The following is a 23,906-nucleotide window of genomic DNA, read 5'->3' as shown; positions in this document are numbered from 1 at the left end:
TATACAGTATGGAGCATCATGTGCAGCCAGTATACAGTATGGAGCATCATGTGTGGTCATTATACAGTATTGAGCATCATGTGGGGTCATTTATACAGTATGGAGCATCATGTGTGGCCATTATACAGTATGGAGCATCGTGTGTGGTCATTATACAGTATGGAGCATCATGTGTGGTCATTATACAGTATGGAGCATCATGTGTGGTCATCATACAGTATGGAGCATCATGTGTGGTCATTACACAGTATGGAGCATCATGTGTGGCCATTATACAGTATGGAGCACTGTGTGGCCATATTTTTTGTTTATAATTATTGTATATGAAACAGTGAGATCAGCAGTGCTAAATGGGTATGTTTTGGACATGGATATGGGTCTGACTAATTATGAATGGGTGTGGTCAGAGGCATGGCCCAAAATTTGCCGCGCGTTGCGCGCCGCAATCTTTGTCCCTCTTTCCCATCTTCAAAAGTTGGGAGGTATGTACACAGGCTGGCTACACTGCTGACGTGCAGACACTGCTCCTAGGCCCAAAACCACAAAACTATTAACTGGATTAGATGCAATAAAAATTGAGATACACAGGCTGTATAGTTTGTTTCACAGGCGGGCTACTCTACTGACATGCAGACACTGCTACTAAGCCCAAAACCCCAAAACGATTTACTGGGTTAGATGCAGTAAAAAGTGAGATACACAGGCGTTGTAGCTAGCTTCACAGGCGGGCTACTCAGATGACAATGCTGCTAGCTCAAAAGGATTGGCTGAGCTAGATTACACCAAATGCTGTGACTAACACTTGCACAGCACTGGCTGAGACCTGCCTGGCAAGCAGTGCTATGAACTGCTGTAACCTACCCTGAAAAGGGCTGATATTACAACTAGTCCCGACTCCTCCCGACTCCCTAAACCTATCTCTCTGAGAATTCGCACCAAAAAAACACTCTTAGTCTGTATAGCGCCCACAGCAGCAGCGGTGCCGTCTAACACTAAGCTGCAGCAGTGAGAAAATGGAGGCGACGGGGCAAATGGCTGGTTCTTATAGGGGAAGGACATGTGACATACACAGCCAGTGACACATGCCCTTGCTTGTGTGAATCACATGCACATTGCATTGCTGTGTGTGTGCGCACTGCTGATAGGCTGAGAGACTGCACCCCCCCTCTGTAAATGCGGGAAAGAAAAAAAGAAAAGAAAAAAAGATCTATCCCCGCCCACTATACACTGAAACAGTCCATAAACAATGATAAACAGTTTTAATGTGCAAATCAAGCTAGGCTTTTGGTGAACGAACAGTTATCGAACAGAAACTCGAACAGCCGAATTTTAAGCAAATCGTTCAGGTTCATCGAATGACTCGAACTCCGCCCAAAACAGCTCGAATTTGAAATTGGCGAACAGTTCGACTCGAACACCGCTCATCTCTATTTCCAATCCAAAATGTTGGCCTACTGAATTGTATGTCAGTAAATGCACTCAATACTTGGTCGGGGCTTCTATTGCATCAATTACTGCATCAATGCGGCGTGGCATGGAGGTGATCAGCCTGTGGCACTACATATTAACATAATTTTTAAGGTTTAAGGAAGACTTTAAGTCCATCTAATTCAACCCATATCCTAACCTAATATGCCGTAACATGTTGATCCAGAGGAACGCAAAAAATCCCTTATGGCAAACAGTACACTAAGCTCCACATTGGGGAAAAACATTCCTTCCCGACTCTACATACGGCAATCAGACTAGATCCCTGGATCATTCCCTATCAAGGAATCTAGTGTATATAACCTGTAACATTATACTTTACAAGAAAGGCATCCAGTCCCTTCTTAAATTTTAGTAATGAAACACTCATTACAACATCATACGGCAGAGAGTTCCATAGTCTCACTGCTCTCACTGTAAAGAATCCACTGCTGAGGTGCTATGGAAACCCAGGTTGCTTTGACAGTAGCCTTCAGCTCATCTGCATTGTTGGGTCTGGGGTCTCTCATCTTCCTCTTGATGATATTCCATAGATTCTCCATGGGGTTAAGGTCAGGCAAGTTTGCTGGCCAATCAAGCACAGTGATACTGTTGTTTGTAAACCAGGTATTGGTACTTTTGGCAGTGTGGACAGGTGCCAAGTCCTGCTGGAGAATGACATTTCCATCTCCCAAAAGCTTGTTGGCAGAGGGAAGCATGAAGTGCTCTAAAATTTCCTATACATCTGTGCTGACTTTGGTCTTGGTAAAACACAGTGGACCTACACCAGCAGATGACATGGCTCTCCAAACCATCACTGATTGTGGAAATTTCACACTAGACCTCAAGCAGATTGGATTGTGGCCTCTCCACTCTTCCTCCAGACTCTGGGACCTTGATTTCCAAATTAAATGCAAAATTTACTTTCGCCTGAAAACAACACCTTGAACCACTGAGCAACAGTCCAGTTCTTTTTCTCCTTGGCCCAGGTAAGACACTTCTGGTGTTGTCTATTGGTCATGAGTGGCTTGGCCTACTGAAACAGACTAAGGGACATTTTTAAATGCTTTGAAAGCCTTTGATGGTGTTTTTGTTAATAATTTATTCTAATTTACTGAGATAATGACTTTGGGGTTTTCATTGGCTGTAAGCCATAATCATCAACAGAATTAAACACTTGAAATAGATCACTCTGTTTGTAATGACTCTATATAATATACGAGTTTCACTTTTTGTATTGAAGAGCTGAAATAAATTAACTTTTTGATGATATTATAACTTTGTGAACTTCCTGTACATGCAAACCACCAAACCTTAACTACATTTGTCTTCTCTTCCCTAATTAAAATCTAAAATTATTTGGAATGACATGAATGCATGAATAATATTGCCATACTGTACAGAATTATACCACTATACTGAGCACAGAAACCGTACAGCATAACTGTATAGATGAATACCAGAGCTGAAAGTGCAGCGCCCCAGAGTCCTGGTCGTTGCAGTAATGTCGCTCTTCCATCGGGGGGAGTGATGTTACGTCTGATGGTACTAAAGGAGTTGACCTGACCAGGTATCACAGTCACACACTACACTTCACACTCCAGTCCACCAGGGGGAGCAAAGGTTCTATTTACTAGGCCACTCCTCACACACGGGTAAAACTGGTGGGTTGGATAGGAAGTTAGGGAGAAGCTGCCTGGGTTTGACCCAGAGAGGACCTGTCAGGCAGACAGGGGGAGAAGGAGGAACATCTGAGCTGCAGACAGAGGGTCCCTGTCAGGGGTGGGATCCTGACAGAGACCAAGCACGAGATAGAACGTTACTGAGATGTGCCTGCACTTCATTGCGGCAGCATCCTAAGAAAGGACACGAAGTGAAGTATATTGTGGAGAGTGAGAAACGAAGTCACAGCACAAGGAGATAATACCGGGAGGAGTCCTGCCCCAAGATCGGCAGCCTCCTTCTGAGGCGCGTAGCCGTTGGCCGGAACACCGAGGGAGTAATAGGCTCTACGCATTACTTCAGATAACGGCAGGATAGTCAATTCCAAGTTGGCTGCCCGACCTTAATACCTATGAAGACACGGAGGCAAAATTGTGGGAGAGGGGCGTCTCTAGGGTCCCTATAAAATAGCTCCAGGCCTACCCCGTCATACAGGTTGTCCTATCCATACCATCTGGGGGACAGAGAGAGAGAACATCAGAAACATCCACAAAAGTTGTGAGGACTATTCCGTGGTCCTCAGCAGGGATGTACTACAACACACCGGCGCTAGTAGGAAGGCTACTGATTTCCACCTATGGAAGGGAACTCTGGATGTGCCTTCAGACCGGCCAGACTCAGCCTGCCCTGTGAACGGTACTCTGGACTGTGGACTCTGAAATCTTCAGTAGAAGGTAAAGAGACTGCAACTTTGTGTCCTCGTTATTCATTGAGCCTTACAACGTCCACCATCACCACCTACACATCTGGGAAGCCCTGGGGATATACTTCACCTGTGGGAAGGAATACCATCTAGCTGCCATTCCATTACCCCAGTGGACCCCTAGCAGCGTCGATCACCCTGACCGAATACCACAGGTGGCGTCACGAACACCGTACAAACAACTACACCTTTAAGTGGACGCCCCTCAGAAGGGCCACGGACCGGGTCGGGCCACCGTGACATCCCCAGAACCGAGAGAGATAGACTCGGTACCGAGTACCCCATTGCCCTTGTGCGTGGGGGCGCTCCAAATACACTGCATTCTTTCAGAAGCATCCCTTTAACCCCTTCATGACCTTGGGATTTTTCGTTTTTCCGTTTTCGTTTTTCGCTCCCCTCCTTCACAGAGCCATAACTTTTTTATTTTTCCGTCAATTTGGCCATGTGAGGGCTTATTTTTTGCGGGACGAGTTGTACTTTTGAACGACATCATTGGTTTTACCATGTCGTGTACTAGAAAACGGGAAAAAAATTCCAAGTGCAGTGAAATTGCAAAAAAAGTGCAATCCCACACTTGTTTTTTGCTTGCCTATTTTGCTAGGTTCACTAAATGCTAAAACTGACCTGCAATTATGATTCTCCAGGTCAGTACGAGTTCATAGACACCTCACATGTCTAGGTTATGTTTTACCTAAGTGGTGAAAAAAAATTCCAAACTTTGCAAAAAAAAAAAAATTGCGCCATTTTCCGATACTCGTAGCGTCTCCATTTTTCGTGATCTGGGGTCAGGTGAGGGCTTATTTTTTGCGTGCCGAGCTGGCGTTTTTAATTATAGCATTTTGGTGCAGATACATTCTTTTGATCGCCCGTTATTACATTTTAATGCAATGTCGCGGCGACCAAAAAAACGTATTTCTGGCGTTTCGATTTTTTTTCTCATTACGCCATTTAGCGATCAGGTTAATGCTTTTTTTTTATTGATAGATCGGGCGATTCTGAACGCGGCGATACCAAATATGTGTAGGTTTGATTTTTTTTTTATTGATTTATTTTGATTGGGGCGAAAGGGGGGTGATTTAAACTTTTATGTTTTTTTTATTTTTTTCACATTTTTAAAAACTTTTTTTTTTCACTTTTGCCATGCTTCTATAGCCTCCATAGGAGGCTAGAAGCAGGCACAGCCCGATCGGCTCTGCTACATAACAGCGATCATCAGATCGCTGTTATGTAGGAGAATTGCAGGTGTGCTGTGAGCGCCGACCACAGGGGGGCGCTCACAGCCACCGGCGATCAGTAACCATAGAGGTCTCCAGGACCTCTATGGTTACCATTCAGAAGCATCGCCGACCCCCGATCATGTGACGGGGGTCGGCGATGACGTCATATCCGGCCGCGCGGCCGGATGCGGTAGTTAAATGCCGCTGTCTGCGATTGACAGCGGCATTTAACTAGTTAATAGGCGCGGGCAGATCGCGATTCTGCCCGCGCCTATTGCGGGCACATGTCAGCTGTTCAAAACAGCTGACATGTCCCGGCTTTGATGCGGGCTCACCGCGGAGCCCTGCATCAAAGCAGGGGAGCTGACCTCGGACGGTATAGTACGTCCGAGGTCAGAAAGGGGTTAACATGTATTGGGCATGCACTTTAAGCATGTGCCTGAATGTGATGTCAACATAGCCTATTAGAGATGACTGGATCTTTTCAAATTTAAATTTGTCGCTTTCTACAAATTTTCCCCCAATTTTTGATTTGCGATGAATAAATTTGCATGATTCTCAATACTGGAAAGCTTGTAATTGCTCTGAAAATACATGTTAGGGAAATGAAAGAGAGAGAACCCAGCTGACCATAAGAGCTTATACTTTACCGTTGAGAGACAGAAAGAGAGGAGCCCGCTGATCATAAGAGGTATCCAATGACTGTGGAGATGGAAAATTATTCTGCCATACAAACTGTGCTCTACTGGGAACCGCTGACCTGAAAATGATGTTAGCCCATGATCTGACTCTCCACCAGGCTGAGAAATGGTGTCGGGCAAGTATTTTTTAAAACTGTGAATCTGAAAATGTTTGCATTTCTGTGAAATCATGAATTTCAGGATATTCAACTTGTTCCTCCTCATATCAATCCACTCATCTCTACTTACTATGTCACTAAGTGAAAAAAACATCAATCTGTTTTCATTCACAGTCATTTATCTACTAGTCCCACCCCACCATCCTGTACTCCTCATTCCCAGAATTGTGTTAGTATAAGGCTACTTTCACATTAGTGTCGTCCTGCAAAGTTGCCCACAGGATGCGTTTTTTCTCCATAGGCTTTCATTAGCGACACATTGCGATGGAGTGCCACACGTCGCAACCGTCGTGGCGGCCCCATGCTGACGCTAGTGTGAAAGAAGCCTTATTCTTAGAGGTTTTTATACTATTGAGTTATTGAGTTTTATAGTATTGAATTTTGAGTTCTGTGTTGAGTTTTATAGTATTGAGTTTGTATATGTATTCATCCTTTTGCTATGAAGGCCCTACAAATTTTCAATGCAAGCAATTACCTTCATTAGTCACATGCCTAGTGAAAAGAAGTTCACCTGTGTGCAATCTAAGTGTCACATGGTCTGTCAGTATATACACTTTACCTTTACTGAAAGGCCACAGAGGCTCCAACACCATTAAGCAAGAGGCACCCCTAAAAAAAAACGCCACCATGAAGACCAAGGAGATCTCCAAATAAGTCAGGAACAAAGTTGTTGAGAAGTACAAGTCAGGGTTGGGTTAAAAAATATATACATATGCCAATCTCTGATGATTTCCCGGATCACCATCACCATTATCATCAAATGGAAAGAACATGATACCACAACCAACCTTCCAGGAGACGGTGCCCACCAAAATTCTCAGCCCGGGCAAGGAGGGCATTAATGAGAGAAGCAGCAGGGAGAACAAAGGTAACCCTGTTACCAACAAGACAATGACCTAAAGCATACTGCTAAAGCAACACTCAAGTGGTTTAAGGGGAAATGTGAAAATGTTTTGGAGTGGACTAGTCAGTGCCCAGACCTTATTCTAATTGATAATCTCTGGTCAGACTTGAAGACTGCTGTTCACCAGAGGAAACCCTCTAACTTGAAGGAGCTGGAGCAGTTTTGCCTTAAGGAAGGGGCGAATATCCCAGTAGCAAGATGGGGAAAGCTAATTGAGACTTCTCCAAAGCAACTTGCAGTTGTCGTTACTGCAAAAGGAGGGTCTTAAAAGCACTGACTGGGAGTGAATAGTTATGCACACTGAAGTTTTCAGTTATTTTGTCATATTTGTTGTTTGCTTCACAAGAAAACCAAATTTTCACAGTCTGTCCGCCTTAGTACCCAGGAGGCACGGTGACACCCTTAGAGGCTGGGGCGTGCTAAAGTCCCTATAAACCGCCTCAAGTCACCAGTCATATGCGTCGTGTCCTATCCTATACGGGGGACAGAGAGAGAGAACATCTGTGAGAACCTTATTTGAAGCCATAGGCAGTAAGGGACTGCAACACCAAAGCGCTAGAGGAAGGCTTTGATTTCCACCTGGATCAGGGGACTCCTAACTTGCCTCCAAGCTGGCCGGACCCTGTCTGCTCTGTGATCTGGTGCCCTGGACTGTGGCTGCCTGAAGTCGACAGTAAACAAGGTAAAGAGACTGCAAACCTGTGTCCTCATTCTTTACTGCACCATTCACCATCTTCCATCTACACACCGGGAGCCCTGGGGATACACTTCACCTGCGGGAAGCTATACAATCTAGCTGCCATAACATCACCCCAGAGGACCCCTTAAAGCAGCGTCAGTCCCCACTGACCGAATACCACAGGTGGCGTCACGAACACAAACTTTATTCCCTTCAAAGACCTTTCCCCTTTTACATGGGCGCCCAGGGCCACAGACCGGGTCGCCACCATGACATCCCCCTGTGAACGAAGGACCCGGTACCGAGTACCCCACGGCCCTGGCGGGCGAATCAGAAACATGGGAGCACAGCTTCAACAAAGGCTCTTTTTTCCTGTATACTGCTGTCAGCTCTGGCGTGCTCTTCTCCTCTTCAGGTTTTCTGATGTGCTGCTCCCAAAAATAAGATCAAACTGGATATAAAACACAAACCATCAACCACATAAGAAGAAAATGTAGGATGGAGGCAGTGGAGTCATTAAATCTTAGATCAGACCCCTGTTAAAGAAATGGTTAATCTTCACTTTTATCTAACAGAAAAATAACAGAATTACAGAAAAACAAGTATTGTGCAATGTTATCATCTGAGTTTCTTTTAGCACGATTTCCCGGACATTCCACACAGCAGTGGTCAATAATTCAGCAAATTCAGACCTTAGACCTTACCAGTAAATAAATACAAATACCAGACCAAACCTTAAAATGAGTCCAGACCCCCAAAATCGATGGTGAGGTAAGCTCACCGGCATCAGGGGCTTATCTACAGCATTCAGTAATGCTGCAGATAAGCCCCAAATGTTACCAGAAAGATGAGAAAAAGAGGTTAGATTATACTCATACTCACCCAGGGGCGGTCCCGCTGCGGTCTGGTCAGATGGGTGTCTTAGGTCCGCTCCGGGGCCTCCTATCTTCATTCCATGATGTCCTCTCCTGGTCTTCACGCCGCGGCTCCGGCGCAGGCGTACTTTGTCTGCCCTGTTGAGGGCAGAGCAAAGTACTGCAGTGCGCAGGCGCCGTGCCTCTCTGACCTTTCCGGCGCCTGCGCACTGCAATACTTTGCTCTGCCCTCAACAGGGCAGACAAAGTATGCCTGCGCCGGAGCCGCGGCGTGAAGACCAGAAGAGGACGTCATGGAATGAAGATGGGAGGCGCTGTACCGGACCTGAGATGCCCATCGGAGCAGGACCGCCCCTGGGTGAGTATAATCTAATGTATTTTTCTCCTCTTTCAGGTAACATCGGCGGCTTATCTGCAGCATTACAGAATGCTGTAGATAAGCCCCTGATGACTGTGAGCTTACCTCACCATCGATTTTGGGGGTGACAGGTTCCCTTTAAAATGAGTCCAGGCCCCAGATCAGAACCCAGCATTAGTTCAAACCCCAAGCCAGACTTCAGCACTAGAATAGAAAGTCAAATTAATAAAAACTCCAGACTAGATACCTACATTAATTCAGAACCAAAAAAAGGCCCCATAATTAATTCAGTACTTAGACCAGACCTGTCACGATCCATTTTTGGATCTGTGGCAGATTAAAACTTTTTTCCTTTCAGGTCATCGGGGGTTAATGTCAGTGTTTTTTCCCCCAGTTGCCTGCTGGTCACCACCAGCCATCACCACCACATTACAATCAAAGCGCCCTGGGACTAAAGCTCTGCCTGTGGAGAGCTGTACCAACTCTGCAGCATCACCCTCAGCCCCAGCGGACTCCTTTAAGCAGCATTGGCTAACACCTTTATTGCCAAGTACCACAGGAGGAGTTATGAACAAACTTTATAAACTTTATTCCCATTTACTTCAACCTCTTTTATTGGATGCCCAGGGCCACGGACTGGGTCACTGCCACTGTGACACATCCCTTTTAGATCCGGCCCGATTCCCCACGGTCCTAGTGGGCGCTCCAACTGCTGCCTTTCAGTCATAGGGTAAGTTCACAGTAGGCATCAGCCGTAGTCTTGTGTAGCACAGAGTGACCAAGAGTGAAAGGTAAATTGCTGAATAGCTTACAGTATATATATATGGGGGTGATCCCTGGGGAGGCAATGTTTATATATGAGGCCAGTGAGCCAAGCCCAGGCTATGACACACAGTGGGGAATTTCTTCAACTAAGAGAAATCTTTCACTTTCACTTACAATGCAGCTTCTCTTTCTGCACTGATAGAGCTTGGTAAGAAGACAGCTATATACTTCTTATAATGCAATCAATACATGCTAATAATCTGTGCACAAAAAGGATATACCAAATTCTACCATACGAAATCCACACATGGATACTGTAATGAGATATCGTGGAATAGTGGCCGCTGTAAGGATTATTGCATTTGTAATAGTCAAATAATTCTCAGTTTTTTTACCGGCAGCACGGATGACAAGGCACAATACAAGTCTATGGGTCTATGTAAAATACATACAGCGCACGGATGGTATCTGTGTTTTATCAGTGTGATATACAGGTTTAACAATGCAAAGTATAGGAGAAGCTTTGTCATTTCTTTTTATTTTGCCATACCGGAAAAACAGTGATGGCACACTGATGACACACTGATGGCACACTGACACATTGATGATACACTGATGGCACACTGGTGACATATTGATGGCACACCGAGGGCACACTGAGGGCACACTGCTGACTACAACTATTGCCTACTCTTGCTGATCGCTGGGAGAGCAGGCAACAATGGTGAGGGCTGTTTTCATGACCCAGCGCCTGGGAACAGTGCAAACTGTACAGTTTTTCCCAGGCACCGATACGTGTCACACTGATGACACATGGATGTGATTCGTGTGTCATCAGTGTGCTCATGTGAGGCACGCATTTTGTCCATGGTGCTGGTTAAAAATTGACATAGCTACAGGCTTTTCACATGGACGCATGGTCCGTGTGAACATCCTGACATGTGCGCACCACCATTGAATACAATGGGTGTATGTGTGTTTGTATTCTCAGTTCTTAAAAAACGGACAGCATATGGACATGAAATACAGACCTGTGAAGGGGCCTTACCTTGTATTGAATTTATTGTCTGTATATGTCACCACTTAACTGTAAAGTGCTGTTTATGATATTCATATGCTATTAAATGAAACCTGTCAGGTCCTCAAATGCTATAAACCTGCAGATACGAGGTTAATCTGGAGATTAATAATGTTCTAAAGCTTCTGTATTGGAATCACAGCTACTGGGAGAAAATGAACTTTATTGCTCCTGCAGCTGCCGCCTCTCAGTCACAGTCACTGATCAGTATACGGTGAGCTGCGGCTGTAAAGCTTTCAGTGCAATGGCCACACAGCTATGGAAAACTAGTAACCTGTGTGCCTGAGCTTACAGCCATCTTACAGGTCATTCAGCCGTAGTCTTCTGCAGTACAGAGACCTGGAGGGTCTATTGCTGAATGGAGCTTATATACGGGGGTGATCACTGGGGCGGCAATGTTTATATATGAGGTCAGTGAGCCAAGCCCAGGCTATGACACACAGTGGGGGAATTTCAGTTCTTCAACTAAAATAAATCTTTCACTTTCACTTACATTCCAGCTTCCCTTTCTGCACTGATAGATCTTGGTAAGTATACAGCCATATGCTTCTTATAATGCAATAAATATATGCTATTAATCTGTGCACAAAAGGATATCACAATTCTACCATACTAAATCCACACATGGATACTGTAATGAGATATCGTGGAATAGTGGCTGCTGTAAGGATTATTGCATTTGTAATAGTCAAATACTTCTCAGCTTTTTTTTTACTGGCAGCACGGATGACAAGGCACAATACAAGTCTATGGGTCTGTGTAAAATACATATTTTAATTTATTTTGCCATACCAGGAAAACACTGATGGCACATACAGGTGCTTCTCACAAAATTATAATATAAAAAAGTTAATTTATTTCAGTTCTTCAATACAAAAATTGAAACTCAAATTTTATAGAGAGTCATTACAAACAGAGTGATCTATTTCAAGTGTGTATTTCTGTTAATGTTGATGATTATGGCTTACAGACAATGAAAACCCAAAAGTCATCATTATCTCTGTACATTAGAATACTTTATAACACCAGCTTGAAAAAATGATTTTACAATCCAAAATGTTGGGCTACTGAAATGTATGTTCAGTAAATGCACTCAATACTTGGTTGGGGCTTCTATTGCATCAATTACTGCATCAATGCGGCGTGGCATGGAGGTGATCAGCCTGTGGCACTACATGTTAACATAGTTTTTAAGGTTTAAGGAAGACTTTAAGTCCATCTAGTTCAACCCATATCCTAACCTAACATGCCGTAATATGCTGATCCAGAGGAACGCAAAAAAAAACCTTATGTCAAACACTAAGCTCCACATTGGGGAAAAAAAAATTCCTTCCTGACTCTACATATGGCAATCAGACTAGTTCCCTGGATCAACGCCCTATCAAGGAATCTAGTGTATATAACCTGTAACATTATACTTTACAAGAAAGGCATCCAGTCCCTTCTTAAATTTTAGTAATGAAACACTCATTACAACATCATACGGCAGAGAGTTCCATAGTCTCACTGCTCTCACTGTAAAGAATCCACTGCTGAGGTGTTATGGAAGCCCAGGTTGCTTTGATAGTAGCCTTCAGCTCATCTGTATTGTTGGGTCTGGGGTCTCTCATCTTCCTCTTGATGATATTCCATAGATTCTCCATGGGGTTAAGGTCAGGCAAGTTTGCTGGCCAATCAAGCACAGTGATACTGTTGTTTTTAAACCAGGTATTGGTACTTTTGGCAGTGTGGACAGGTGCCAAGTCCTGCTGGAGAATGAAATTTCCATCTCCCAAAAGCTTGTTGGCAGAGGGAAGCATGAAGTGCTCAAAAATTTCCTATACATCTGTGCTGACTTTGGTCTTGGTAAAACACAGTGGACCTACACCAGCAGATGACATGGCTCTCCAAACCATCACTGATCGTGGAAACTTCACACTAGACCTCAAGCAGATTGGATTGTGGCCTCTCCACTCTTCCTCCAGACTCTGGGACCTTGATTTCCAAATTAAATGCAAAATGTACTTTCGTCTGAAAACAACACCTTGAACCACTGAGCAACAGTCCAGTTCTTTTTCTCCTTGGCCCAGGTAAGATGCTTCTGGTGTTGTCTATTGGTCATGGGTGGCTTGGCCTACTGAAACAGACTAAGGGACATTTTTAAATGCTTCGGAAGCCTTTGATGGTGTTTTTTGTTAATAATTTATTCTAATTTACTGAGATAATGACTTGGGGGTTTTCGTTGGCTGTAAGCCATAATTATCAACAGAAATAAACACTTGAAATAGATCACTCTGTTTGTAATGACTCTATATAATATACGAGCTTCACTTTTTGTATTGAAGAGCTGAAATAAATTAACTTTTTGATGATATTATAACTTTCTGTACATGCAAACCACCAAACCTTAACTACATTTGTCTTCTCTTCCATAATTAAAATCTAAAATTATTTGGAATGACATGAATGTATGAATAATATTGCCATACTGTACAGAATTATACCACTATACTGAGCACAGAAACCGTACAGCATAACTGTATAGATGAATACCAGAGCTGAATACACTGCATTCTTTCAGAAGCATCCCTTTAACATGTATTGGGCATGCACTTTAAGCATGTGCCTGAATGTGATGCCAACATAGCCTATTAGAGATGACTGGATCTTTTCAAATTTAAATTTGTCGCTTTCTACAAATTTTCCCCCAATTTTTGATTTGCGGTGAATAAATTTGCATGAATCTCAATACTGGAAAGTTTGTAATTGCTCTGAAAATACATGTTAGGGAAATGAAAGAGCGAGAACCCAGCTGACCATAAGAGCTTATACTTTACCGTTGAGAGACAGAAAGAGAGGAGCCCGCTGATCATAAGAGGTATCCAATAACTGTGGAGATGGAAAATTATTCTGCCATACAAACTGTGCTCTACTGGGAACCGCTGACCTGAAAATGATGTTAGCCCATGATCTGACTCTCCACCAGGCTGAGAAATGGTGTCGGGCAAGTATTTTTTTAAACCGTGAATCGAATCTGAAAATGTTTGAATTTGTGTGAAATTATGAATTTCAGGAGATGCAACTTATTCCTCCTCATATCAATCCACTTATCTCTACTTACTATGTCACTAAGTGAAGAAAACATCAATCGGTTTTCATTCACAGTCATTTATCTACTAGTCCCACCCCACCATCCTGTACTCCTCATTCCCAGAATTGTGTTAGTATTATTTTTAGAGGTTTTTATACTATTGAGTTATTGAGTTTTATAGTATTGATTTTGAGTTCTGTGTTGAGTTTTATAGTATTGAGTTTGTATATGTATTCATCCTTTTGCTATGAAGGCCCTAAAAATTTTCAGTGCAAGCAATTACCTTCATTAGTCACATGCCTAGTGAAAATAAGTCCACCTGTCTGCAATCTAAGTGTCACATGGTCTGTCAGTATATACACTTTACCTTTACTGAAAGGCCACAGAGGCTCCAACACCATCAAGCAAGAGGCACCCCTAACCAAACGCCACCATGAAGACCAAGAATATCAGGAACAAAGTTGTTGAGAAGTACAAGTCAGGGTTGGGTTAAAAAATATATACATATGCCAATCTCTGATGATTCCCCGGATCACCATCACCATTATCATCAAATGGAAAGAACATGATACCACAACAAACCTGCCACGAGACGGTGCCCACCAAAACTCTCAGCCCGGGCAAGGAGGGCATTAATGAGAGAATCAGCACGGAGAACAAAGGTAACCCTGTTACCAACAAGACAATGACCTAAAGCATACTGCTAAAGCAGCACTCAAGTGGTTTAAGGGGAAATGTGGAAATGTTTTGGAGTGGACTAGTCAGTGCCCAAACCTTAATCCAATTGATAATCTCTGGTCAGACTTGAAGACTGCTGTTCACCAGAGGAAACCATCTAACTTGAAGGAGCTGGAGCAGTTTTGCCTTAAGGAAGGGGCAAATATCCAAGTAGCAAGATGGGGAAAGCTAATTGAGACTTCTCCAAAGCAACTTGCAGTTGTCGTTACTGCAAAGGAGGGTCTTAAAAGCACTGACTGGGAGTGAATAGTTATGCACACTGAAGTTTTCAGTTATTTTGTCATATTTGTTGTTTGCTTCACAAGAAAACCAAATTTTCACAGTAGTAGGCATGATGTTTACATGAACTGCTGCAAACCCTCAAAAAAAGGGAAATTTCAGGTTGTGAGGTAGCAAAACACGAAAAATGCCAAGGGGGTGAATACTTTTGCAAGCCATTGTATAGTGAATACACCAGTGCACCCAATGAAAGACCTCAAGATGCAATGCTGACACACTGTTGCTATTGCTGGAGATAAATTATGGTTCTGTGCTCCCCGTAATAGTTTAACAATGACCAGTACATGCAAAGAGCCTCCACTTTCTTAGTATAATGAAGACAACTCCTTAAGAGGCAATATCATACTTACTTCTCATCTCTCACCTTAGTATGCCATTTATATTTTGTTCTATTTAGCAACCTAGCAACCTTATTTCCATTATTTAATCTGTGTGATAATTATTTTCCTACTATGTACATTTTAAATGTTCAGGTGTTGGTAGCAATTTAATCAAATTGCTGCTTTTAAGGAGTTGTCTTGGTGTATGGCGTTGAAGTTTAACCCCTTTCCAACATCGGGCGTAATAGTACGCCAATGTCAGACTCCCTTCCTTCGTTGTGGGCTCCAGCACTGAACCCACATCTTTTCCAGCACGTCAGCTATTTTGAACAGCTGACATGTGCCTCAAACAGCCATGGGTGGAATTGCGATCCAGCAGTGGCTGTTAACTAGTTAAAGGCCACAGTTAAAGTCTGACAGTGGCATTTAACATGTGCTTCAGGCCAGCTCTCCGGAAATCCTGCCCATTGGCACCCGTGTCACATGACCGTGGGTTGCCTATGGGTTGGCTTGACAACCAGAGGTGTCCAGCAGACCTCTATGGTTGTCATTAGGGTTGAGCGACTTTTGCTTTTTTAGGATCGACTCGGGTCTCGTGAAACCCGACTGTCTTGAAAGTCGTATCGTGTGAAATCGGCCGATTATTGTGAAAAGTCTGGGGCCAACCGAAACACGAAACCCAATGCAGGTCAATGGGGAGATTTTTTTTTTTTTTTTTTTCTCTCTCTCTCTCCTCCGTCCCTGCAAAGTTTGTGTTTCACTGTGCAAACCGCTATATCCCAAACGTTAAGATGGCGGTTTTACCCCCTGTGACGCCGCACAAAGGAAGCCGGAACCTATGTCATCACGCTGCCCACACTCCTTCATTGGCTGAAAAAATGGCGGGGAAAGCGTCATATGAAACGCGACTTTGGCGCGAAGATCGCCAACCACATGGCCGATCCCACAGTGGGATCGGGTCGGGTTTCATGAAACCCGACTTTGCTGAAAGTCGGCGACTTTTGAAAATGTCCGATCCGTTTCGCTCAACCCTAGTTGTCATTCCCGAATTGCTATAAGTGCCTTCCGGCGGTCGGTGCTCATAGTAAGTGAGCAATTCTGCTACATACAGGCAATTTGATCATTGCTTGTATGTAGCAGAGCCAGTCGGGTTATTGCAACTTTTAGTCTCCCATGTAGACTATTTAAGCACACCAAAAGTAAAAAAAAAAGTTGTTAAAAATATATATATAAAAATATATAAAAGTTCAAATCACCCCCCTTTCACCCCATTCAAAATAGACTAATTTAAAAAATATATATATACACATATTTGGTATTGCCACGTTCAGAATCGGCCCTATCTATCAAACTTTATAACTAATTAACCCAATCGGGAAATGGCGTAATGAGAAAAAACTGAAAACGCCAGAATTACGTTTTTTTGGTCACCGCAACATTGCATTAAAATGCAATAACGGGGGTTCAAAAGATTGTATCTGCACCAAAATATCATTAAAAACGTTAGCTCGGCATGCAAAAAATAAGCCCTCACCCAACCCGAGATCATGAAAAATGGAGACGCTATGGGTATCGGAAAATTACGCTCCTTTTTTTTTAACAAACTTTGGAAAAAATTTTCACCACTTAGATACAGTGGAAAAAAAGTATTTAATCAACCAGCAATTGTGCGAGTTCTCCCACTTAAAAAGATGAGAGAGGCCTGTAATTGACATCATAGGTAGACACAACTATGAGAGTCAAAACGAGAAAACAAATCCAGAAAATCACCTTGATTTGGCAAGATTTATTTTGTAAAATATGGTGGAACATAAGTATTTGGTCACCTAGAAACATGGAAGATTTCTGGCTCTCACAGACCTGTAACTTCTTCTTTAAGAGTCTCCTCTTTCCTCCACTGATTACCTGTAGTAATGACACCTATTTGAACTTGTTATCAGTACAAAAGACACCTGTGCACACCCTCAAACAGTCACACTCCAAACTCCACTATGGGGAATACCAAAAAGCTATCAAAGGACACCAGAGACAAAATTGTAGCCCTGCACCAGGCTGGGAAGCCTGAATCTGCAATAGGCAAGCAGCTTGGTGTGATGAACTCAACAGTGGGAGCAATAATAAGAAAATGGAAGACATACAAGACCACTGATAATCTCCCTTGATCTGGGGCTCCACGCAAGATCTCACCCTGTGGGGTCAAAATGATCACAAGAATGGTGAACAAAAATCCCAGAACCACATGGGGGGACCTAGTGAATGACCTGCAAAGAGCTGGGACCACCATAACAAAAGCTACCATCAGTAACACACTACGCCGCCAGGGACTCAGATCCTGCAGTACCAGACATGTCCCCTTGCTTAAGCCAGTACATGTCCGGGCCCGTCTGAATTTGTTAGAGGGCATTTGGATTATCCAGAAGAGTATTGGGAGAATGTAATATGGTCTGATTATACCAGAGTAGAACAGTTTGGTAGAAACAAAACTCGTCGTCTTTGGAGGAGACTGCATGCTGAGTTGCATCCAAAGAACACCATACCTACTGTGAAGCATGGGGGTGACAACATCATGCTTTGGGGCTGCTTCTCTGCAAAGGGTCCAGATGGGTCGTGGATGGGTCTTCCAGCATGATAATGATCCCAAGCACACCCCCAGGGCAACGAAAGAGCAGCTTAATAAGAAGCATATGAAGGTCCTGGAGTGACCTTGCCAGTCTCCAGATCTCAACCCCATAGAAAACCTTTGGAGGGAGTTAAAAGTCCATGTTGCCCAGTGACAGGCCCAAAACATCACTGCTCTAGAGGAGATCTGCATTGAGGAATGGGACAAAATACCACCAACAGTGTGTGCCAATCTTGTGAAGACTTACAGAAAACATTTGACCTCTGTCATTGCCAACAAAGGATATATAACAAAATATTGAGATGAACTTTTGTTAATGACCAAGTATTTTTTTTCAAACATACCGTAACTTGCTAAATAAATTTTGCCAAATCAGACAAGGTGATTTTCTGTTTTTTTTTTCTCATTTTGACTCTCATTACAGAGTGACTTTTTGGCACATCTCTTGACAACGTTGATATTAGTTGTGTTTATTGCTCAGGCACAAAACAATTACAACACGTACCATACCTTTTACTTTTCTCTTCCAGTGTAATTGTGAAAACAGATTTAAGTTTTGTCTTCTTTGAAAAAAAAAAAAAGTCCTAAAATGGTGAGTAAAATAAGCTCTCTTCTGGGTTACACCTAGCGCACTATAATTATTTGTTTATGTCATTTATTTTCATTTTCATTCTTGTTATAGGCAGATGGAAATAAAAACAGCCTGGAGTTGGTAAGGACTAATTTTGTTACCAAAGTTCTATAATTCACTAAAATACTAACTTTCTAAGTTTCTGCAGAATAAAGGCCTCATACACAAGGCATGTGTTACCTGTACAGTGGGATATAGGATCTCTACAACTATCCCTACTACATAGCTGTAGGCATTTTGGGGGGTTTAAACACTAAATGCCCCCATATACATTATGCTAAAATTGGTTGACCCCATTGATATAGGATCAGCCAACAATATTATGTATAATGGGGCATCCGTACTGTCCCTCTTAAGATGATGTTGAGAATTAAAAAGATACAGCCATTGGGAGGTTCTTCTGCTTATCCTTTTGTTTGACACAGTGATAAAACTATTCTGGCAGAAAATCTGTTATAGAGAACACTTTCTTCTCCCACTATGAATATCCTCCCCATAGCGCATTCCTGGTCAGAGTAAGATTCTACTTAGTCCTCCAGGACCGGCTTGACACGTTGTCTGTAGCCCACTTCTTGCTAGCTGCCTACGGAGGTCACGCCTCCACCAGCTCTATTAATGCTACAGCAGGTACTCGCTGAAAGTGAAGAATCTTTCTTAGTAAGTTAGTCACAAGGGTCAATATGTGTCGCTGTGACTTCCTATCCGGTTTCTGCGTCTTCGGTCGTTGGATGTCAATCGTCTTCTATAGCACGGTTCTTAACTTTAATCTTTTATTCCCAGTCGCTGCACACTTCCTACTTGTGGCCTACTGACTAACAGGAGTTCTTATCTCCTTCAAGATCTATGGATTACTAACTCTAACCAGGAGCTAGTTTCCCGAAAAATGTCCATGTAACTCCTCCTCACCTGGGCTGATACTACTTATGTCCTTCAAGATCTATCAATTACTAACTGTAACCAGGAACAAGTTTCTTGAAAATGCCCATGTAACTCCTCCTCACCTGGGCTGATACTAATTTTTAACCCTTCCTAGATTAACACACTACTGCAGAGTCCTAAGCAAGTAAAATTACATTTAAAACAAATGCATCACACTGAAAGACTAGTTTTACAGTAAGTCTTTAGAAGGGGTGCCGACACTTCTTCCACACCTGTACAACAACAATCAGATTCACTATCATGATTACTTGTAATTAGTGTTGAGCATTCCGATGCTGCAAGTATCGGGTATCGGCCGATACTTGCTGTATCGGAATTTCCGATACCGAGATCCGATATTTTTGTGATATCGGGTATCGGTATCGAAACAACATTAATGTAAAAATGTGTAAAAGAAAGAATTAAAATAAAAAATATCGCTATACTCACCTGTCCGACGCAGCCTGGACCTCAGCGAAGGAACCGGCAGCGTTGTTTGTTTAAAATTCGCGCTTTTACTTGGTTACGTGAATTCCCGGCTTGTGATTGGTCAGGGCGGCCATGTTGCCGGGACGCGGACCAATCACAGCAAGCCGTGACAAAATTACGTCACGGCTTGCTGTGATTGGTCCGCGTCCCGGCAACATGGCCGCCATTAACCAATCACAAGCCGTGACGTCACGGGAGGCTGGACTTGCGCGTTTTTTTAAAAAGCGCGCGTGTCCAGCCTCCAGTGACGTCCCGGCTTATGATTGGTCACGGCGCCATGTTGCCGGGACGCGGACCAATCACAGCAAGCCGTGACGAAATTACGTCACGGCTTGCTGTGATTGGTCCGCGTCCCGGCAACATGGCCGCCATTAACCAATCACAAGCCGTGACATCACGGGAGGCTGGACTTGCGCACTTTTTAAAAAACGCGCGTGTCCAGCCTCCAGTGACGTCCCGGCTTGTGATTGGTCAGGGCGGCCATGTTGCCGGGACGCGGACCAATCACAGCAAGCCGTGATGAAATTACGTCACGGCTTGCTGTGATTGGTCCGCGTCCCGGCAACATGGCCGCCATTAACCAATCACAAGCCGTGACGTCACGGGAGGCTGGACTTGCGCGTTTTTTTAAAAAGCGCGCGTGTCCAGCCTCCAGTGACGTCCCGGCTTATGATTGGTCACGGCGCCATGTTGCCGGGACGCGGACCAATCACAGCAAGCCGTGACGAAATTACGTCACGGCTTGCTGTGATTGGTCCGCGTCCCGGCAACATGGCCGCCATTAACCAATCACAAGCCGTGACATCACGGGAGGCTGGACTTGCGCACTTTTTAAAAAACGCGTGTGTCCAGCCTCCAGTGACGTCCCGGCTTGTGATTGGTCAGGGCGGCCATGTTGCCGGGACGCGGACCAATCACAGCAAGCCGTGACGAAATTACGTCACGGCTTGCTGTGATTGGTCCGCGTCCCGGCAACATGGCCGCCATTAACCAATCACAAGCCGTGACGTCACGGGAGGCTGGACACGCGCGTTTTTTAAAAAGTGCGCAAGTCCAGCCTCCCGTGACGTCACGGCTTGTGATTGGTTAATGGCGGCCATGTTGCCGGGACGCGGACCAATCACAGCAAGCCGTGACGTAATTTCGTCACGGCTTGCTGTGATTGGTCCGCGTCCCGGCAACATGGCCGCCCTGACCAATCACAAGCCGGGAATTCACGTAACCAAGTAAAAGCGCGAATTTTAAACAAACAACGCTGCCGGTTCCCTCGCTGAGGTCCCGGCTGCGTCGGACAGGTGAGTATAGCGATATTTTTTATTTTAATTCTTTCTTTTACACATTTATATGGTTCCCAGGGCCTGAAGGAGAGTTTCCTCTCCTTCAGACCCTGGGAACCATCAGGAATACCGTCCGATACTTGAGTCCCATTGACTTGTATTGGTATCGGGTATCGGTATCGGATTGGATCCGATACTTTGCCGGTATCGGCCGATACTTTCCGATACCGATACTTTCAAGTATCGGACGGTATCGCTCAACACTACTTGTAATGTAAGAGCAATCTAAAAAAAAATTTGTGAATCCCCAACCTAAAGGTCCTAATATTTGCTGACTGAGTCTCTATAGCATTTTCAATAAATGTCATACCCCATAGGATAGATGCTAGGATGCAGAAATATCACTCTCATCTTCCCAAGTAGGTCGTAATCTGTTTTCTAAAAATCCTCTTCTAAAATGCAAGAAAATAAGGCTGCTGTGATACCACCATTTCCTCCAGCATTGCTCATAAATGGTCTTAATTTATAAATCTATTACTTTTTAGTCATTGTGAGTGAAATAAAATGATACCATGTTGAATCTTCCTTTTCTCTTCTTTTTTTTTAATAGCTGAATGATGATATTAAAAACCTAAGAGGAATATTGACCGATTTGCTGAATATTATTGCTGATTGCTCCACAGAACTGCTAAGAATTGCTGATGACCTGGATGAATTTCACAGAGGAGCCACCATTGCCAGTGTCACGGGAAGTTCAGTTGGACTTGCTGGAGGCATCACCACTGTTGTAGGCCTCATTTTGGCCCCATTTACTGCAGGGGCATCTCTGATTGTCAGTGGTGTCGGGGCCGCTGTTGCGGCGGTTGGAGGAATCACAGGGGCATCGGCTTCTATTGCCGATACTGTAAATATGAAAAATAAATGCAGCCGAGTAGAAGAGATTGTAAAGACAGTGAATTTAGAGATGGATAAGTTTCAAAAGGCTTCAAAAAAGTTGGATTCATTAATTACTGATATATCAGAGCAACAAGTAGTAGACAGTCCTGATGCAGCCAGAGCTGTGGGGAGAGGTGCATATGCTGCATTAGAGGTTGGCAGATTGATTCAGCTGGGCAAGGTGTCAGCCACTGTGGCTCGAGGGGCGCAGATAGCAGCTCGGGGGGCCCAGGTATTTGGAGTGGTTTCAGGGGTTTTGGCTGGGTTGTTTATATTCGTTGATGCCTTTTTCATTACCAAGGGAGCAGTGGATATACACCAAGGGAGTAAGACAGAGCAGGCTGCAAAAATAAGAAAATGTGCTGAGGAGATTAAAAAGATACAGAAAGAATTCCAAAAGTTAAATGAGGATTTGGTGCCAGAGAATAATAGAAAATGATGGGGAGATGCCTTCAGAAAGGTTTCATACAGCAGAATACTAATTATATCTGGATATCTACTTCATTAATAAGACTTCAGTGCAGAATCTTGGTGGGATTAGTGCAGCCTCCAAGGAAAAGAAAACATGTTGGACGCAGACTTGAGCATTTGGTACAAAATACCAGTGATGGCATACAAAGGCCGAAGATCTTTATTCCAATTAATAAACCACTGGCTTCATGTGGATCACATCTCTGCATTGCAGGTGGCTACTGGAGACACCAACATTGTATTTGTCTCTTACCAAAAAATCCTCTAATAGAAAACAAAGGGGGAAGAAGAAGCCGACAGTGGGATAAGCTCAAAAAATTAAATTCACCCGTTGCAGAAGAGGATAATATTCGAAGTGTTGTGCTATGTTTGATAACCCTTGTGAGAAACTGCTTGTTCAAAGTCCATCACCATGGAAGGTTATGTGTCCTATGTTCTCTTTTCTTGGAATTTCTCACGGAAATATTTTTTGGTGTTTCTGATATCTTCCTACAATATCCATTATCTTTGTTATCATTAATTAAAGCGTAAAGTGAGGCTGACAGCTGATACTTGCCCAAACTATGGGAAGGAAGCATGTATCAGACACTGGCTGCACCATTCCAGACCAATATGGATTTCTCTGAAAGGCTACAGAAATTCCGCATACATTTAAAAACTGGAACCATTCACACAATTGACTAGTTGAAAAAGCCGATCACCATTCACCAGCAGCTTCTACCTCTCTGTGTGCGCATAGGTAGCATGGCAATGGGTAGGAAAAAAACACACAGGTCCAGGCTTTTTGGAATTGTTACCCATGTGGCATGGTCCCCAAATGGCTTTTAAATGTATATGTTTTCTCTAAAACACCACATGTCTATGGTTTGGTCAGCATGTGTCAGTTGTCAGCTTCCCTTTATGAACATTATTTTCTTCTAAAAACAATATGAAATCTAACAAGCTTTTAACATCCATTTATACTGTAATATATCTCAATGATTATACTTTTTTGATTTCCACTATGCATGTTTTAATGTTTTAAATTAAAGTTAAAATCTCAGATTTTCTCCAATTTATTTACTTATAGAGGGATTTTGCACTTAATTTAATACCACTGTTCCCTTGAGTATTCTGTTTTGTAATTATTTTTTTGTTTATTTTTTTATTCACCGTACAGCTCCAGAGATTTGGTCCTTATTACTTGTTGCTAATTTTTATGATCTTTTCCAAGGAGACAGTGCTCATAAGTCAATAATTTAGAACAGTCTAAAAACAGGCCCACGAAGAATCCTGTGGGCCAAACCCCCTTACTTATGATGAAAAATTGAATACCTAAGGGAACATCAGGTATAAAATAAGACAAAAAATTGACATTTTTGACCTGGGGACAGGACGGTTCAAATGCTTTCTGAAACCCAAATCAAATAACGGTTGCCTTTATATACCCTATCTACGACAATGGTGACTACTTAATCAATCGATAAGCTGGTGTGCAGTTCCCAAGTCAAAAATTTGTCATGGGACCTAATAAACTAAAATTAAACCAAT

At 43.3% G+C, this 23,906-nt stretch overlaps 1 protein-coding gene across 5 annotated transcripts in view; it reads left to right on the top strand.

The window, feature by feature from the left end:
* LOC143808508 (apolipoprotein L2-like) overlaps positions 1 to 23,906 on the top strand; it is a 65,433-nt gene extending 41,527 nt beyond the window's left edge. For 3 of the 5 annotated variants that reach the window (XM_077291253.1, XM_077291254.1, XM_077291255.1), the window contains exons 2-5: positions 11,128 to 11,154; positions 18,185 to 18,246; positions 18,337 to 18,366; positions 21,580 to 23,906. In XM_077291253.1, the coding sequence (XP_077147368.1) occupies positions 18,244 to 18,246; positions 18,337 to 18,366; positions 21,580 to 22,344 (798 nt within the window). In that variant the 5' untranslated portion in view covers positions 11,128 to 11,154; positions 18,185 to 18,243 and the 3' untranslated portion in view covers positions 22,345 to 23,906. Of the gene's footprint in view, positions 1 to 9,730; positions 9,758 to 11,127; positions 11,155 to 18,184; positions 18,247 to 18,336; positions 18,367 to 21,579 lie in introns of those variants that run through there. The other 2 variants (XM_077291252.1, XM_077291256.1) reach the window with 2 other exon arrangements.

The sequence above is a fragment of the Ranitomeya variabilis genome, chromosome 2 (genome assembly GCF_051348905.1).
Source record: "Ranitomeya variabilis isolate aRanVar5 chromosome 2, aRanVar5.hap1, whole genome shotgun sequence".
Lineage (NCBI taxonomy): Eukaryota > Metazoa > Chordata > Amphibia > Anura > Dendrobatidae > Ranitomeya > Ranitomeya variabilis.
Note: the sequence above shows the minus strand (reverse complement) of the source record. Positions and strands in the feature narration are given on the sequence as shown.